A 16,965-nucleotide genomic window follows, 5' to 3' on the forward strand; every position below is an offset into this window, starting at 1 on the left:
GGGGTCTGCCTGTCCTTGGCGGTGTTCAAGCCCTGAGTGAAGGACAAACCACCCCGCCTTCACTGAAGCCTGAAGTGAAGCCCTGCTGAGCTGAATCATTTTCCAGTGCAACAGCCAAACTCCAGCTCTTCTTTACCTACTGAAGAAGCTCTACAGGGTATGAAGGGCTGAGCGAAGCCGCTGCAGGAGCTTAACCGCGCCAGGCACCGGCTCTGCCATGGGCATGTAGCTGCTTGCTGTCCCAGCTGGAGGGTAATCCCTGGAAGAGATAGAAATGGGCTTGGTGCACTGGTCGGCCAACATCTTGATGTGCGCAGTCTTCTGGAGGCAGAGACCAGCTCTGTGCCCCTTGGACAGCAAAGAGGGGTGACTTGGCTTGCAGGGTCCCTCCAGATCATTGTTGGATGTGACCAAAACTCAAGGGGGTCCGTTGTCCCCTGCAGAGACTGGGCTACCTTGCAGCAGCGTTGCTCAGCGGAGGAGGCAGTGAGCTTCCCTGGGGTGTTAGCAGAGGTGGCGTTGGGAGATCAGCTGCGAGGTGACAGTGGCGGTCCTTCACTGAGCACGGCCCTTCTGTGGAGGGGAGGGGGAGCCCTGGTTGCCAGGTTCCTCACTTCAGTGTTGCGTTTGTGGCTAATTATTGCCCGGAGGAGGATGAAGGCCTGAGGGCAGCAGGTCACAGGGCTGAAGCCCTGCCCGCCCGCTAAGCTTGGGCTTCGTGGGAGCGAGCCGCGGGGCTGCTGTGCCGCTCGGCAGCGGGGAACTGCCACAGCGTGGCCAAGGAGACGATCAGTGTTTCCCGAAGCCTGTTCCCCTGCGCAGCTGTCTGACAAAACCAGCGTGGGAGACTCTTCCCCACACACGTGTGTGCCAGCCCCCGTGCACATGGGGTGCGGGGATGCTGCGGGGGTGGATGTGAGCCCCCCAACCTGAGTGTGACACCACAGCAGCATCTCTCTGCTAGAGCCTGCCGTGCTCCATCCCTGAGCTGCTGCAGGTTTCGGTTCGTTAAGGCTCTGCAAAGCGCTGATAATGACGAGGTGAGCTGCACAGCTGGGGGAGGGGAGAGGGCAGGGGCTTAGCCCCCTCCCTGCTCCCTGACCTCAGGAGTGTCCCTGTCCTGCCTTACCTTCCCCCTCTAAGTGCTTCTGCCCCCCACTTTTTCACAGAAGTGATGAAAACCAACGTGGCCACTGTTAATGAGGGTGTCAAGGTGGTTTTTGGCAGGGAGGGGGCCTGTTACACCGCTGTGACACCACTTTAAACAACCAACTTACTGGCAAGGCAAGCCTGGTGTGGTGCTTTCACCGGCAGCTTGGAGCTGCAGAGCTGGCACTGGGGGTACCCAAAGGCTTTTGTCACCAAGTGGGTATGTGAGTCCCCAGGGGAGAAGGGGGCGGGCACCCGGGTCCCAAGGAAGGCTCTTCCAAAAGAAAGGGGGGGTCCACGGGGAGGGACACACACAACCCCCCGCCGTGTTGCTCCCTGATGCCCCGTGGGGTTGGGAGGTGGCACACGAGGGAATCCTTTCCCTGGGTTCATCGAGGCTGTGGGAGGTGCTGGGAGGAGGAATCGGGTGCAATGATGCCCCTGGGAGATGTAGGGAGCCCCCCTGGATGCTGGCTGCGCCAGGAACGGGGCTGGAACCTGATCACAGGTGGCACAGGAGAGGGTTTAGCTGGAGCAGTAGCGCAAAATGCGTCCAAAAAGGTTTAAATGTGGGATGAGTTGTCCTGGGAAAGGATGAGGGATGCAAACTGGGGGTTCAGGACCCTTGGTTTGGTGTTTCTGGGGGGTCCAGGGCCTTCCTGGGGCAGTGGCCTCTGGGCTGAGCTGGGGGCACCGAAGTGCCTGAATTCCCCTGCCACTCTGGGGCACTCTGGTGGCTCAGCCATGCCCCTTGTCCGCCAGCTGAAGGTAGGCAGGGGCTGCCGCGAGACCCCCAGGGAGCAGGGGCTTGGGGCTGGTGATCTCCAGGCGTCCCTGTCCCACCCCGGCCACATCTCTGCGATGGAGGGATGAGTCCCTCCCATGCTGGTGGGAGCATCCGTTGCCTTGGGGCTCATAGCCCCCCTGTGCCCCCCAGGACAGTCCCTCCCATGGGTGCCTGTGGCTGTGCTGCATCCCTCCACGGGGCTGAGCATCACCCTCCTGTGGTGCTGTACCCCCCCTATACCACAGCTGCAATAAACAGGAGTTTATTGGGGGTTTTCTCTCCCAAAAACTGTTGTTATCCCCTGGCGGGGAATGTGGCCTTGCAGCACCCCCCAAAATGGGGGCAGCGCTGGGGGGTCCTTGTTCCTGGTACTCCCTGAGGGTTATGCCCGGCTGTGGGTGGGGACCCCCCAGCACCCTCCCACTGGTGACAGACCAGGAGCTGCTTCCACAGTGTTGGTGTCTTCCCCCAGCACCCAGAGCTGGGGTCCCGCAGCCGACACCAGCACCATCTGGGTACTGGGGCCCAGTTAGGGGACTCAGTACCAGCCATGGGGAGCTTGCTACTGGTTGGGGGTCTTCAGTCCTACCTGGGGGCTCTGGTACTGGTTGGAGACATGGTACTGGTGAAAGCCTGGTACCAGCTGGGAGCACCAGTACTGGTTGGGCACCCCCGGAGTGGGCTGGGGGCTCTGGTGCTAGCAATGGACCAGTTAGGGCCTCGGGACCAGCCAGGGGGGCTTGGCACAGGCTGGGGAGCTTCAGTCCCGGCTGGGGGCCCAGTGCTGGTGTGGGAGGGTTTGTACTGGCTGGGGGGTGATACCTGGGGGGGAGGGGTGGGGTGGTGTCTGGTACTGGCTGAGGAGTCCAGTCCTAGGGGGAGGGGGGGGGTGTGTGTCCAGTACTGATGATCCTATACTAACTGGGGGGGGGGTGTCTGGTACTGGCTGGGGGGGGGGCAGTACTGGTGTGAGGGGTCCTGAACGGGCTGAGGGGGGCAGTACTGTTGGGGGTTCCTGTATGGGTTGGAGGGAGGGAGGGGGTGCTCTGGTACTGGTTTGGGGTGGGGGAGGCAGTGGTCTGGTACTGGCTGGCGGGTCCAGTCCTTGGCGGGGCATCCAGTACTGGTGGTCCTGTACTGACTGGGGGTGGTCTGGTACCGGCTGGGGGGGGGGGGGCAGTACCCAGTACTGGTGGGGGGGGTGGTCTGGCGCGGTCCGGGGAGTCCCGTCCTCAGAAGGGGGGTCCAGTACTGGTGGCCCTCTGCTGACTTGGGGGCGGGGGGGGGCTCCGGTACCGCGTGGGGCCGGGGGTGATGCCGGCCGGGGGCTCCGGTACTGCAATGCCGCGGGGTGCCAGCGGCGCTGCGGCAGCCGGGGCGGGGGGGGGCGGCGGGGCCCTGGCGGGGCGGGGCGGCCCCGGGGCGGGCGCTGCCGGTGCCGCTGCCGGTGCCGGGGCCGGGGGCGGCGGGGCCCGGTGCCGTGCGCGCGTGCAGGGGGCGGGGGCGGCGCTCCCGGCCCGGCGGCCGCTGCCTGCCCGGCCCGCGGCGGAGCGTCGGGCGGGACGGTCCCCGGCTCCGCGGGCCCGGCGCGGATTATGAGGGAGCCATGAGCCCGCTGCGGGGCTGGCTGCTGGCCGCGCTGCTCTCGCTCACCCCGCGGGCAGGTAGGTCCCGCTCCCCGCACCGGGCCCCGCTCCCCGGCCCCGCTCCCCGCACCGGGCCCCGCTCCCCGGCCCCGCTCCCCGCACCGGGCTCCGCACCCCGCACCCGCTCTCCGCTCCCCGCACCGGGCCCCGCACCCGCTCTCCGCTCCCCGCACCCGCTCTCCGCTCCCCGGCCCCCGCTCCGGCCCCGCCGCCGCTGCGGCTTTTTCGCTGCATCGACACATTTTTCCGCAGCGCCGCCCCGCAGCGCCCCGGGAGGGGCCGGGCCCTCCATCCCCCCCGGCCCCGCACCTGCCGCCCCGCAGCCCGGCCCCGGGGTGTCCCCGAGGGAGGTGTCCCCATGGCGGCCCCCCCCCCCCCCGTGTCCCCTGCGTGTCCCCACGGGAGGTGTCCTCAGAGCGGCTCCTCTGTCCCCTGGGTGTCCCTCCAGGAGGTGTCCCCATCACGCCCCGACCCCTGTCCCCTGGGTGTCTCCTCCGAGGGCCCCCCCAGCCCTCCCATCCCCTTGGTGTCCCCTCGGGGGTGCCACTGTAGAGGCCTTCCCTGTCCCCTGGACATACCCTTAGGAGGTGTCCCTAGCCCGGCCCCCCTGTCCCCTAGGCGTCCCCTCCAGGATGCGCACCTGTGCCCAGACACCCCCCGCCAGGTACAACGGCGTTGCTGGGGGTCCCCCACGTCCCCTGCCCCCCCCTCTGGGATGCATCACTTTACCACGACCCATGGGCGTCCCCTCTAGGACATGCCACTGCCCCGAGCTTCCCCTCCCGGGTACATCCCCATCCTGGTCCCCACATGTCCCCTGGGCACCCACCCCCCCAGCCCATGCTCCCTGGGTGTCCCTTCCTGGCCACAGCACCATGCCTGGGTGCCCCCCACCATGTCTGTCAGACTGGGACACATCCCATACCCACCCTCTGTGTCCCCTGGGCATCCCATCTAGGACACGCGTGGCCCCCTCGGGATGCAGTGCCACACTTTGTTCCACCCAGACCACATCCCAGCCCCCTGCCGTGTCCCCAGCCCTCCCTGGGCCACCGTGACCGGCTGCGCTGGCCCACAGGTCCCACCGCGCTGCAGCGGCGGCTGCCCCGGGCCGCATGGCCGGAGGGGCGGGTGGTTTCCCAGGTCACCCACCCCAGCAGGCTGGTGGGGCAGAGCGCGGGGGGAGAAGTCCAGAAGCATCAGCTGGACACCAGGGTCAGGAATGAGCCTAGAGGAGCAGGAGGAGGAGGAGGCCCTGTAAGTGAACTGCAGTTCCCCCATCCGCTCTCTTTCTGGGGTCCCTGGGCGGGTGGCAAGGTCCCTGGTGGGTGGTGGGATCCCCCAGCAGCTGCTGTCGCTGGCCTGGCTGCACCCTGGCACACGTGTGACCACCGGCATCATCCTCAGCTGGAGCCTTCATCCCTCCCTGGGGATCGCACCCGGCGTGTGCCGCCATGGCCGCGGGGTGTGGGTGCTGGGGGAGGTGAAATGGGAGCGGGCAGGCGGCGGCGGCGGCGGCAGTAGCGGCAGTACCGGCGGCAGTAGCGGCAGTACCGGCGGCAGTAGCGGCAGTACCGGCGGCGGCAGCGGCAGCGGCCAGGGCTCCTGCAGAGTGAATGGGCTCATGGCTCCCGCTCCCGGCCACGTGGGAGCCGCCCCGCGCGTCTCACCCGGAGCCTCCCGGGGACCGGCACACGGGTCCCACCCGGGGCTGGGGGGGGCTTGGGGGGGGGCGATGCCGTCGACCCCCGCCCCGGCCGGGAGGAAGGCGGAACGAATTGCCGCAGCCGCCGCAAAGCGGGTTTAAAACCGGTAAAGGCACCGGGCGCCAGGGGATTGGGGGTGTAAAGCCGGGGCGTGGCGGGGGGTATCATGAGGAGGAAGATGATGATGATGATGATGAGGAGGAGGAGGAGGAGGAGGATGACGGAGCGGCTGCGCATCCTGGGGAATCTGGGTCTGAGTCCCGGCGGCAGCAGCAGAGCCCCGCTCCCGGGGAAGTTGCGCGGTGGCCAAGGGGCCGGCGGGGCCCCCAGGGAGGGGTGGGCTCCTCCGTGCACGCCCTGCGAAGCCCCCAGGGGATCCTCCCCCATGCCGGGGCTCGGCGGCTGCGCCTGCCGCGGAACTGGGTCAGCGCAGGGGGGAGGCACGGCCGGGGCCGAGGGGGGGCGGAGGGGGGGATGCTCCGGCAGCACTCACCCAAACGCGGCTCCGAGGAGGTGGGTGCGGGATGGGGGCCCTCCCCACGCTGCAGGAGTGATGATTTTGGGGCAAACCCCAGCGTTTCCCTTTATTTTTAACCCCCCAAAATTCCACATGAAATGCCCCTTTACAGGCTGCGTATTTGGCTTGGGGTTTTTAATTATTATATTAATTTTTTTCGGGGGGGGGGGGGGCGGGGGGCGGGTGGTGGTGTTGGCTCCGGCTGTCTTGCAGGGGCTGCACCTGGCACGAGTGAGCTTCGTGGTGCGTGCCTTCGGCTCGGCCTTCACCCTCGACCTCCAGCTGAACCAGTGAGCAGCCCCCAGGGGTCCTGGTGGGGCTGGGTGGCACCCGTTGTGGGGCTGGGGGCACCCGTTGTGGGGCTGGGGGCACCCGTTGTGGGGCTGGGGGCACCCACTGTGGGGCTGGGGGCACCCACTGTGGGGCTGCTGCTGCCGCCCAGCAGTAGGGAAGGGGTGGAGAGGCTGCGGGTGCTCGGGGACACGGGGCGGGCTGTGTGGAGCTGTCCCAGCTCCTGTGCCGGGGCGGCTGGTGGGGTGCCAGCACCCTCCCAGACTGGGGGGTCCCACACCAGGGTGATGCCGCATGGATGGGTGGTGAGCGGGTGCATGATGAGGGTACTGCCGGCAGGGCCACGGCTGCTGCCGTCTCCCTCCTTCTCCTACTCTTCCTCCCCACCGCCGCGGCCTCACCCCCCGCCTGCTCCTGGCAGCCACCTCCTCGCCTCCCACTACGTGGAGCGGCACATCGGCGCGGGCAGCAACGGCAGCCACAGCATGGTAAGCTGCGCGCCATGCCGGGCTGGGCCACATGGATCACACCGCGCCAGTGCATGTCACGTCATGCCCAGGTCACACCATATCACACCAACCTGTGCCGTGCTGTGCCAGGTCACAACCGTATCACACCATGCCAATCCGTGCCGTGCTGTGTCACGCTGTATCACACCGCGCCAACCTGTCCCGTGCAGTACCAGGTCACGCTGTATCACACCGTGCCCATCCGTGCTGTGCTGTGCCGGGTCACGCTGGATCACACCGTGCTAACCTGTGCCGTGCCGTGCCAGGCCAGCTCTGGGGTCACAGTGGCAGATTTGTAAATCCAGCAGAGGCCCAGGAGCCGCCACCGGCCACTCAACATCTCCACCTGGGTGGTCTTGGGATGCCCCCCTGGCTCTGGGGTGCCCAGCCATGCATCGGGGTGCTGCCCCGGTGGGTGACGTGCACCTCACGTGGGTGCTGGTGCTGGGTGATGCCCAGGGTGCTTTGCCACGTGCTGCCAGCCTCACCTGGGGCAGCGGTGGGTGTCCCCGCGGGTGCCATGGGTGCCAGGTGTACCCTGGGATGCCAGGCAGCGAACCCCAGAGCCATCGGCCTGGAGATGCTGCCGAGGGGGGCAGCTGTCTGCACAGCACCGGGCAGGATGGGACCCAAGGGCAGGGGCCGGGTCTGGCCAGCTCCGACACCTCTCCTGGCTCCGGCAGGGCACGGGGGAGCACTGCTACTACCAGGGCCGGATCCGGGGGCAGCCCCACTCCTTCGTGGCTCTCTCCAGCTGTCAGGGCCTGCAGTGAGTACCCCCCACCGCCGGGTGGGCCAAAAGGGGGGCTGGGGGGGGTCTGCACCCCTCTGCGCCCTGTCACCTCCCTCTTTCTTTACAGTGGGGTCTTCTATGACGGCAAAGCCACCTACCTGATCGAGCCCCAGGTGGGCGCCGAGCACGGGCAGGTGAGTGGTGGCAGCAGGACCAGCCACGTGCCTGCCTCAGTTTCTCCACTGCAGTGTTACGGGTCTGGCTACAGCCTAGGGGACACAGGGACGTGGCAGTCCCCCCTCCACACTGTCACAGCCCTATGTGGCCGTGACACTCGTCTCCCTGTGGCAGGGCCTTCGACCACACATTGTCCAGCGTGTACCCAGCTGCACGCGACCAGGTGAGCCTTTGCGCGGAGCTGGAGCTCATCCCCGAGGCCTGGTGATGGTGGCCACGGTGGCCATCATGGCTTCACGTCCTGTGCCCCACCAGCTCTGTCCCTTCCTTCCAGGCTGCCTCTTCCCTGCGCTGAACCCGCGCAGTGCAGGCGGGTTACCAAAGCTGCGGCAGCGGCGGCAGGTGAGCAGGGACAGTGGGGGACCTGGGGCAGGAGACAAGTGACATGGGGCAGGGGACAAGGATGCTTGACCCCAGCTGGTCCCCAGCTGGTGGCTCAGCCTCGCTGGGGTGGCCACTTGCCCATGGCATGGCTCTGCCACGGGTGCAGCCCAGCTCGCTCGTGGGGACAGGTGTTTGCAGGATGCTGCTCCTCAGGGATGCCCTGGGGTCCCACTGGCAACACCAGAGGGGATCCCCAAGCTCCCCCAGGCAGCTTTTCCCTCTCCACGCACCCCAGACATCCCTTGTGGGCAGCCACTAAGGGGGACAACCCGCCTGTGGTGGGGCTCGGAGGGCAAATGCTGCCGGGGCCAGCTCAGCCGTGGGCTCCCGTGGCAGGTACGCCGAGCCCAGCACACCGTTCACAGCGAGACCAAGTACATCGAGCTGGCGGTGGTGAACGACCATCAGCTGGTGAGCCGGGGGGAGGGGGGGGTCGGGGGCTGGTGGGGTGGGCTGGAGGGTTGAGGTGCCCCCCCCTGCCCAACCTGGCCCCTGGTGCCCCCCAGTTCCTGCAGCTCCGCAAGTCCGTGGTTCTCACCAGCAACTTTGCCAAGTCCGTGGTCAACCTGGCTGACATGGTGAGAGAGGGTCCGGGGGGGGTGGGGGGAGTGTCCCGGCCACCCGGTGGCTTTGTTGGGGGGGGGGTGGGGGTGTGGGGTGGGTGTTGACCCCCAGGGGGTTTATCCCTGGAGGGTGTGGTTGTCCCCAGTGCCTGGTGGGTCTGTCCCCAGGGGTTTGTCCCTGGTGGCTTTGTCTCCTGGGGGTGGGTTTCATTCCCAGGGGGTTTGTCCCTGGTGGGTCTGTCCGGGGTCTGTCCCCGGGGAGTTGGTCCTCAGCACCTGGGAGGTTGGCTCCTCGGGGATTTGTCCCCAGGGGTTTCATCTACAGCATGTGGTGGGTTTGTCCTACTGGTGGTTTGTCCCTGGGTGAATTGTCCCAGGGGGGCTGTGCCCCGCTCTGGGGCTGGCTGGGTGGGTGGTGGTGGTGTAATTTGTCCCCAGGGAGTTTTTCGCCAGGGGTTCATCCCTGGTGGCTTTGTCCCTGGGAGGGTTGTCCCTGGCTGGGATTGTCCCTGACAGCTGATGGGTTTGTCCTAGCCAGGGCTTTCATCCCCAGTGCCATCCCCTCGTTGTCCCTTCATCCCCGCAGATCTACAAGGAGCAGCTCAACACGCGCATCGTGCTGGTGGCCATGGAGACATGGGCCTCGGAGGACCGGATCCGGATGGGGGAGGATTCCCTGGAGACCCTGAACGAGTTCGTGAAGTACCGGCGCGAGGGGCCGGCAGAGCAGAGTGACACCGTCCACCTCTTCTCGTGAGTGCCGCGTCCACGTCACCTCCCCGGGGCCAGGGGCTGCTGCTGCCTGTCCCCACCATCCTCACCGTCCTCTGCCTTGCAGGGGTCGCACATTTCAGAGCAGCCGCAGCGGCACCGCCTTCGTGGGGGGCATCTGCTCACCCGCCCGTGCGGGGGGGGTCAACGAGGTGAGTGCGGCGAGACCCCCATGAGAGCGGGCTGGGGGTCAGGGGGGTCCCTCTGGTGACTCCCCCATCCCTCCCGCGCAGTACGGCAACGTGGCCGCCATGGCAGTGACACTGGCGCAGACACTGGGGCAGAACGTGGGCATGATGTGGAATAAGCACCGCATGGCTGCAGGTACCCGCTGTCCCCCCGGGAGCGGGATGGGGACAGTGTGGGGGACACCCCCTGGTGCCACCAAGCTGGCGGTGGGACAGCCCACGCTCCCAGCCCCTCTCCTCTCCTCCCAGGGGACTGCCGGTGTCCGGACTCGTGGCTGGGCTGCATCATGGAGGACACAGGGTGGGTGCCTGCTCAGGGTGGCACTGCCACCATCCCCTGCATGCCCCGTGTCACTGCTCCCAGCGGGGGAGGGGGGGGGTCCTGCCCCATTTGGGTGCCAGGCGGGTGGCACGGGGGGGTGATGGTGGCCCCTGCCCTGCAGGTACTACCTCCCCCGCAAGTTCTCCCGCTGCAGCATCGACGAGTACAACCAGTTCCTGCAGGACGGCGGTGGCAGCTGCCTCTTCAACAAACCCCTGAAGGTAACGGGGCCCCCCAGCCCCCCCGACCCTGAGGCAGCTGTCGCAGGGGGGGCACAATGCTCTGGGGGCAGCTCCGAGGGTCCCCTGGGACTCACGGTCTCCCCCAGCCCCTGCCATGTCCAAGGTAACAGCACCAGCACTGACCCCTGTGTCCCCGGTGGGGGCCAGAGCCGGACCCTTGCGCTCGGCAGCAGCAAGCGAGCGGTCTGGGCGTCCTGCCGTTCCCTGGGGACACGATGCCCTTTTTGGGGGGCTCGTGGCAGCACCCAGCTGGGGGCTCCCCCAGCATCTCTCATGTGTGTGTCGTGTCCTTCTCCTTGGTCCCGGCAGCTCCTGGACCCTCCAGAGTGTGGCAATGGCTTCGTGGAGGCGGGCGAGGAGTGCGACTGCGGCTCGCTGGCGGTGAGCGGGGACCGGGCTCTGCTCGCCGCGGTCGTGCTGGGGCCACCGGCATTGCCGGGTGGCTGATACGCTGTGGCTGTGGCTGCTGTCCCAGCAGGAGTGCGCCAAGAGCGGGGGAAACTGCTGCAAGAAGTGCACGCTGACCCACGACGCCATGTGCAGCGACGGGCTCTGCTGCAAAGGCTGCAAGGTCCGGGGCTGGGGGGTCTGGAGCTGGCGTCCCACGGGGCCGGATTCGGTGGGCTGCTGGGGGTCCCATGCCACAGGCTCCTGACGTGGCGGCTTCATCCCCTGGGTGCAGTACGAGCCACGTGGCGTGTCCTGCCGGGAGGCCGTGAACGAATGTGACATCCCTGAGAGCTGCACCGGGGACTCCAGCCAGGTGAGCCGGGCTGGGGTGGACACGGCGCGACATGTAGCGGGGCCACGCGGCATCACCCATCCTCTTCTCCGTGTACCCCCAGTGTCCCCCCAACCTCCACAAGCTGGATGGCTACTTCTGTGAAAACGAGCAGGTGAGTCCGGCGCAGCGGGACGTGGCCATGGTGTCAGGCATGTCCCCGTGGGCTCCAGCATCCTGGCGCTTGCGCAAGCTGGCGGCTGCGGCCGTGGCTGAGCCACGCAGCGGGGTGAGCCGGCTCCCGTGGCTCCCCTGCGAGCCAGGGCTGCGGTCCCTGTGCCGTGTGCCTTCCACGCGTGTGGCCGTGGACCCGTATCCCACAAGACTTCCCAAGCATCCACAGCTGCAGCCTGTGCTGACTCGCCCGTGGCGATGGGTCGTGCGAACCCTCCGTGCGCACACGTGCGGGGGTCCCTGTGCCCCAACACCGTCCCGTGGCTGCGTGCATGCACACGTGGCTCCCCGGACCCTGTGCCACGTGAACCTGCCCATGCAGGTGGTCCTGGGGCCAAGCACGCACGTGGGGGGGTGCCATCGTCCTTGCAGCACCCCCACGGCCGCCCACACGTGCATGAGCCCCCCCTGCAGCCCCGACCCCTCTCCCTGCTTCCCAGGGACGATGCTACGGTGGGCGCTGCAAGACAAGAGACCGGCAGTGCAACGCGTTGTGGGGCCATGGTAAGTGTCAGCCCTGGGGTGGCTTTGCTAGGGGCGGGGAGGGGGGACAGCAGGTGATGAGCGAGTGACATTTTTTCCCAGGCTCGGCTGAGCGCTTCTGCTATGAGAAGCTCAATGTGGAGGGGACGGAGAGGGGCAACTGCGGGCACGAGGGTCTGGGCTGGATGCAGTGCAACAAGCAGTGAGTGAGCCGTGTCCTGCGTCCCCTCACGGGTGCCACCTGCCCACACCAGTGATGCCACTGGTGCCTTGCAGGGATGTTCTCTGCGGCTTCCTCCTCTGCGCCAACATCTCGGGTGCGCCCCGGCTGGGTGAGCTCAGCGGCGAGATCACCACCACCACCTTCTTCCACCAAAACCGCTACGTGGACTGCAGGTGGGTGCCACCGCTGTGGGGACAGGGATGTCCGGGGGGGGGTCCCAGTGTCACCTGCTCTCGCCATCCTGGTGCAGGGGAGGCCACGTGCAGCTGGTGGACGGCTCGGACCTGAGCTACGTGGAGGACGGGACGCCCTGCGGCCCCGGCATGCTGTGTCTCGACCGCAAATGCCTTCCAGCCACCGCCTTTAACTTCAGCTCCTGCCCCGGCAGCTGGGATGGGAAGATCTGCTTCGACCACGGGGTGAGGGACATGGAGGGGGACAAATGGGACCTCAGGGGGGTGCCACAGCGGTGGGCAGGGTGACACTGTCCCCTCACAGGTTTGCAGCAATGAGGGCAAGTGCATCTGCCGGGCCGAGTGGACAGGGAAGGACTGCAGCGTCTACGACCCCATCCCTGAGCCAAAGCCGACGGGAGAGACTGAACGATACAAGGGTCCGTGCACCCCGCGGGGTGGGGGTGGGGGTGGGGTGCTCCCCACATCCCTACCACCCCCCGTCCCCACCGGCGGGGGTGTCCTGCTTTGTTCCCAGCCACCCCCAGGGTGTCCCCCCCCACCCTGGTGCCGCAGCTCAGCTGGGCACAGCTGGCTCTCGCCCCCTCCCCGGTCCCCAGGGCACTAGCGCTGCCCTGGGGCTGTGTCCCCTCCCCACTGATGTGTGTCGATGTCCCCTCCTCCCTGTCCCCTCTGTCACAGGTCCCAGTGGCACCAATATCATTATCGGCTCCATCGCGGGGGCCGTGCTGGTGGCTGCCATCGTCCTAGGGGGGACAGGCTGGGGATTTAAGTAAGCAGCCACTGCATGGCTCGTCCCCCCCCGCTGCTGTCACCAGCCACGTCCCCCCTGCTCACCATCACTGCGCCAGGGCCAGCCCCAACGCTCCTGGGGACACCCGTGGGTGGGGGCACTGCCAGTCTCCCCCCCGCTGGGCATCACTTGTGCTGTGGTCCCCTGCGGGCTGGGGCTGCCTGGTTCCTGTGTCCCTGCCTCGTCCCTTGTCCCCAGCCCCTGCCTGCTGTCCTGGCCCTGCCTGCCCTGCCTGCACGTGGCGCTGGGGGTTCACTGTCACCCTGGCCCCTCACTCAGTCCTGGCCATGTCCGTCCCTGAGCATGGGGTACTGGGGTGGGGGCTGTGTCGGTGGCCCCCGTGCGTGTGCTGCTGCCTGGCACTGGGACACGTCTGCTGCCTGTGGGACCAGGGACACTGCAGGCGGGTGACACTGGGGAGGACGGCAGGGACACAGGGGTGGCACTAACTCTCCTCTCTTCTCCCCCCTGCCACCCCCCAAGGAACATCCGCCGAGGAAGGTACGACCCGGCGCAGCAGGGAGTGTAACTGCCCCCCCCCCCCCCCCTCGTCTCCTCCTCGTCACCGTTAATGTCACCATCACCGTCCGGCAGCCTGACAGCGTGGGAGCCCCCCGGCCGGGCCCGTCTGTCCATGTCGCTGTGTGTCCGGCCGTGCTGTCTCCATCTCTGTGCCCCTCACAGCTGAAAAGAGACAGCGGCTGGGGGGGGCCTGGCAGCAGCCCCCCCCCGGTGCTAGCTCTATTCAGCTCAGTGTCCCCCCGTGTGTCCCCACCGTGTCACAGCCCCACACTAAACGCACCCCACTTCTGTGTTGCAGGTCCGGGGGGGCCTGAGCAGGGCTGCGCTGCCCCACACACCCTCCCCAGCACCTCATTAACAGCAATTCAATGGGGCACCGCTGCTGAGAGCCCGGCTGAGGAGGAGAGCTGGGGGGGGCACCCGGGACCACCCCCCCCGACCCCCACCGCACCACCACGAATGTACACAGCCCCCAGCCCCGACCCTGGGGCTGGCAGTACTCCCAGCACTGGGATGAATGTACCTGCAGGGGTGAGCGGGGACCCCCCCCCCCCCTCAGCCCCACATCCCCCCCTCTGACCCCCATCAGCATCTTCCGGCTTGGGGGCCTGGGTCCTCCAAACAGCAAGCCAGTATAGCCCAGAATGAGGCCAGTACACCCCAGCACCAGGCCAGCACCCCTCCCCAGTGCAGGGCCTGGGAGCCGTGTCCCCCCCCAGCCCAGACGCCAGGTCTGGGATGGGGTCCATGGGGGCTGGGATGGCACCCCCAGACGTGCCCCCCCCCCCCCCCCCAAGCAGCTCAGCATGTGAGGCATGTCCCCCCCGAACTCCCTCCTGCTCCCAAATCTCATGGCTGTGCCCACCCAGCTGTGGGAGACCAAGGTCCCCAGCACTGGGGACTGTCACCCATGGGTGAGCTCCAAACTGGTGGCACTGGGGTGAGGGGAGTGGGGGGCAGGTGACAGCAGGGCCCACCTTGGGTGTCTGGGGTACAGGGTGAGCCCCGGGCTGGTGGCACATGGGGCTGCCTGGGGGGTGTCACCCCAGTTCCACAGCAGGCTGGTGGCACCTGTCCCCTGGTGTCCAGCACCTGCTGGGTGTCCTCATCCCCATGGCAGGTGGGTGGGATGTGTCACCCCATCCCCACGTCACCCTGCATGGGGTGGCTCCATGAGGCCACCCAACCCACAGCACCACAGAGCACCGGGAGCCCACACCAGTCCCTGCAACCACTGATGACGCTGCATCGTGTGGCAACACTCCTGGTGACACTTGGTGGGGGGACAGGGGGGAACAACACTCCATGTCCACAGCAGGTTGGGGGTGGCCCCTTAGTGCCCTCCCTTAACCACCTCTGGGCCCCTTTGCCAAGGGGGTAGAGGGTGACCAAGGATGTCCCCAAGCTCAGCCATGGCTGAGGCATGTGGTGGCCCCCAGCACTGTGTGACAGCCCAGCTGGGCACCCACAGCACCCATGGGTGCCTTGGCTGTGGTGGCACCAGCCAGGACTGGGAGGTGACAGCAGGACAGGGGGTGGGCAGATGTCCCCAGGCTTGGCTTTGGTGGCGGCTCGCCATGTGACCTATCAGCAATGGGCTGGAGAACACAGGACCTGGGGCCACCACCAGCACAGGGGGTCTGGCCCAACCCCCTCACCTCCAGCACTGTCACCACAATGTCCCCACAGCTGTCACGGCCACAGTGCTGGGGTGGTCCCCGCAGCGAGGGGATGCCCCTTGTTTCAGAGTAAGAAGCCGCCATTGTCACTGGGTTTGGGGACATTAATATATATATATATATATATATATATAAAAAAAATATTGGGGTTTTTTTTCTTAATGATTTTAATGCTGTAAGGTCAGGCAGTACCACTGGTGCTGCCGCGGACGTGCCAGGGAGGGAGCGCGGCTGGGATGGGGGGTGCACCCAGTGCTTCCAGATCCAAGAGAGCAAACCTTCCCCCTCCCCGGACCCCCTCCCACCCCCAGCAGACCGAGCTGATGGGCCCCATCCCAGCACGTGGCAGCGGACAAGCACACTGGGGGGGTGGTAAACCCCCGCCCCGCCAACTCACCGCCGGCCTCACCGCCATCCTGCACCGCCTCGCTCTGCGCTACCGCCCACAGCTGGGATGGGGCCTGGGGTCATGGGGTGGGGGCTTTGCTGCCCACAGCCGAACACTCGCGCCTCATCTCGCACTCCTGCTTTGCACGCACCGGGGAGCTGCCATCGCCGCTGCCGGAGCTGCCGTTGCCGGAGCCGCCACGTGCTCCTCGCTCGGCCCTGGCTTCAGTCCCCGGGAAGCCTCCTGCAATGTTGCAGAATTTATTTACAATAAAGATTTGGAAAACAATGGGATTTCTGCTTTTCACCAGTGCTGGGGGTGGGAAGCACGGTGCCAGGGTGGCACAAGCCTCCCCAAATTTCATCCACGAGGATGCTCCAGCCCCTGGTCCCCTCCACCTCATCCCACCGATGGCCTCCCCATGTCCCACACTCCCCCCTGGCCCCTCTCCAGTTCATTTCTCAGTCGGGGTTCCCATCGTATGGAGACGATGGCATGTGTCGAGTGCTCCCCCTCTGCGCTTCTGCCCAGCTGGGGACCCTGCCCCACCGCAGGGACACGTGGCTCCCTGTCCCACCACAGAGACGCTCAGTCCTGCGCCTGTCCCAGAGTGAGGACACTGCTCCATCCCTGTCACCCCGTGCGCACCAGTCACTGTCCCAGCATGGGGACCGGTCCCTTGCTCATCTCTGGGACACAAAGGCTGCTCAGGGACACAGGGACAGGTTCCCACCCCCTCCCAGGGACATAGGCTGGGTTAGTGCCGTGCAGGATCCCGCCTGGCTCTGCAGCAGGGTGAGCAGCCCCTGGCAGATGGGGACTCGGGGATAGGGCCCCACAAGGATGGAGCATCTTCCCGTGAGACCGAGCGGGTGGTGCTCGGCACCGCCGCCTCCTGCTCGGCACATCAGCCACGAGAGGGCTCCCCCAGCCCAGCCGCGACGGAGCGGGGGATGCTCCGACTTCCCCGAGCTGCTCCAGGGCCACGCGCGCCCCCGCAGCGCCCAGCCCCGAGCTGGCCGGACGGAGCCCGAGGACAAAGGCACCGGCTGGGGAAGGGGCTGCAGCCCGCCCTCCCTGTTCAGCGCCCTTTGATGGCAAAGTCGGTGGCAGATGGGGGACACCACACGAGTGTTGCTGCCGCCCCCCTTGGCACTGGCAGCAGCAGGAGAGGCCCAGCAGCCCCCTGCCCACAGAACGTTACTTCCCGGGGGGGTCCCTTCTCTGCCAGCCAGGGACAAGGGTGGGATTCAGGGCAACAACCCACCCCGGAGCGGCTGAGCCCCCAACCTGTGGGGCTGGGGGCGCCCCTTGCCCTGCAGAGCCCCCGAGGGACCCACTCTGGTGCGCGGCACAAAACCACACCTGGATTCAGTGCCGCGGAGACTCGCGTCCCAGTCTGCTGGGGTGCGTGACCACACGTGCTGCCAGCTCTGCCCCACTTGCAGTGCTGGGGGTGCCCGGGAGCACCTTGGGGTGCTGCCTCCCGCAGGGGGACCCACCCCCAGGCAGGGTCTCTCTCCTCGTTTCAGAAGGGTCAAGTCCATCTTATTAAAGCAATCACCGTCACCCGCTCGCTCTGTCCCCTCCAGCCAAGGCCTCGCAGGAGGCAGTGAGGGGCAGGGAAGATGCCGGAGGAGCCTCCGGCCATGGCAGGGAGTGCGAGGCCAGCAGCCAGCTGAG

At 67.1% G+C, this 16,965-nt stretch overlaps 1 protein-coding gene across 4 annotated transcripts; it reads left to right on the forward strand.

Annotated features, from left to right (window-relative positions):
- The first annotated feature begins 3,373 nt into the window (after nucleotides 1-3,373).
- On the forward strand, nucleotides 3,374-15,570 carry ADAM11 (ADAM metallopeptidase domain 11). 4 transcript variants are annotated; one of them, XM_056362243.1, is made up of 27 exons: nucleotides 3,375-3,600; nucleotides 4,661-4,839; nucleotides 6,019-6,095; nucleotides 6,518-6,584; nucleotides 7,289-7,374; nucleotides 7,466-7,532; nucleotides 7,690-7,738; nucleotides 7,850-7,917; nucleotides 8,296-8,370; nucleotides 8,466-8,537; nucleotides 9,109-9,275; nucleotides 9,361-9,445; nucleotides 9,527-9,617; nucleotides 9,731-9,782; nucleotides 9,925-10,024; nucleotides 10,355-10,426; nucleotides 10,524-10,616; nucleotides 10,728-10,808; nucleotides 10,891-10,941; nucleotides 11,441-11,504; nucleotides 11,586-11,685; nucleotides 11,760-11,879; nucleotides 11,957-12,125; nucleotides 12,205-12,319; nucleotides 12,582-12,672; nucleotides 13,177-13,194; nucleotides 13,514-13,660. In XM_056362243.1, the coding sequence occupies exons 1-27, from the start codon at nucleotides 3,543-3,545 to the stop codon at nucleotides 13,527-13,529; spliced, it is 2,283 nt and encodes a 760-aa protein (XP_056218218.1). In that variant the 5' UTR covers nucleotides 3,375-3,542; the 3' UTR covers nucleotides 13,530-13,660. The 4 variants fall into 4 exon arrangements, with proteins under 4 accessions (XP_056218216.1, XP_056218218.1, XP_056218217.1 ...); XM_056362241.1 differs by lacking the exon at nucleotides 12,582-12,672 and having other exon boundaries at nucleotides 3,374-3,600; nucleotides 13,514-15,570; XM_056362242.1 differs by having other exon boundaries at nucleotides 13,177-13,647.
- Nucleotides 15,571-16,965: the final 1,395 nt, after the last annotated feature.

Source organism: Falco biarmicus, chromosome 17 (assembly GCF_023638135.1).
Source record: "Falco biarmicus isolate bFalBia1 chromosome 17, bFalBia1.pri, whole genome shotgun sequence".
In the NCBI taxonomy this organism is placed as follows: domain Eukaryota; kingdom Metazoa; phylum Chordata; class Aves; order Falconiformes; family Falconidae; genus Falco; species Falco biarmicus.

What these genes read in the sequence shown, in the direction of transcription:
- ADAM11 (XM_056362241.1), top strand. Translation starts at nt 3,543, where the DNA reads ATGAGCCCGCTGCGGGGCTGGCTGCTGGCCGCGCTGCTCTCGCTCACC. An exon ending in TGCATCATGGAGGACACAGG is followed by an intron (nt 9,783 to 9,924) that starts GTGGGTGCCTGC and finishes CCTGCCCTGCAG; the next exon opens with GTACTACCTCCCCCGCAAGT. An exon ending in TCTGCTGCAAAGGCTGCAAG is followed by an intron (nt 10,617 to 10,727) that starts GTCCGGGGCTGG and finishes CCCTGGGTGCAG; the next exon opens with TACGAGCCACGTGGCGTGTC.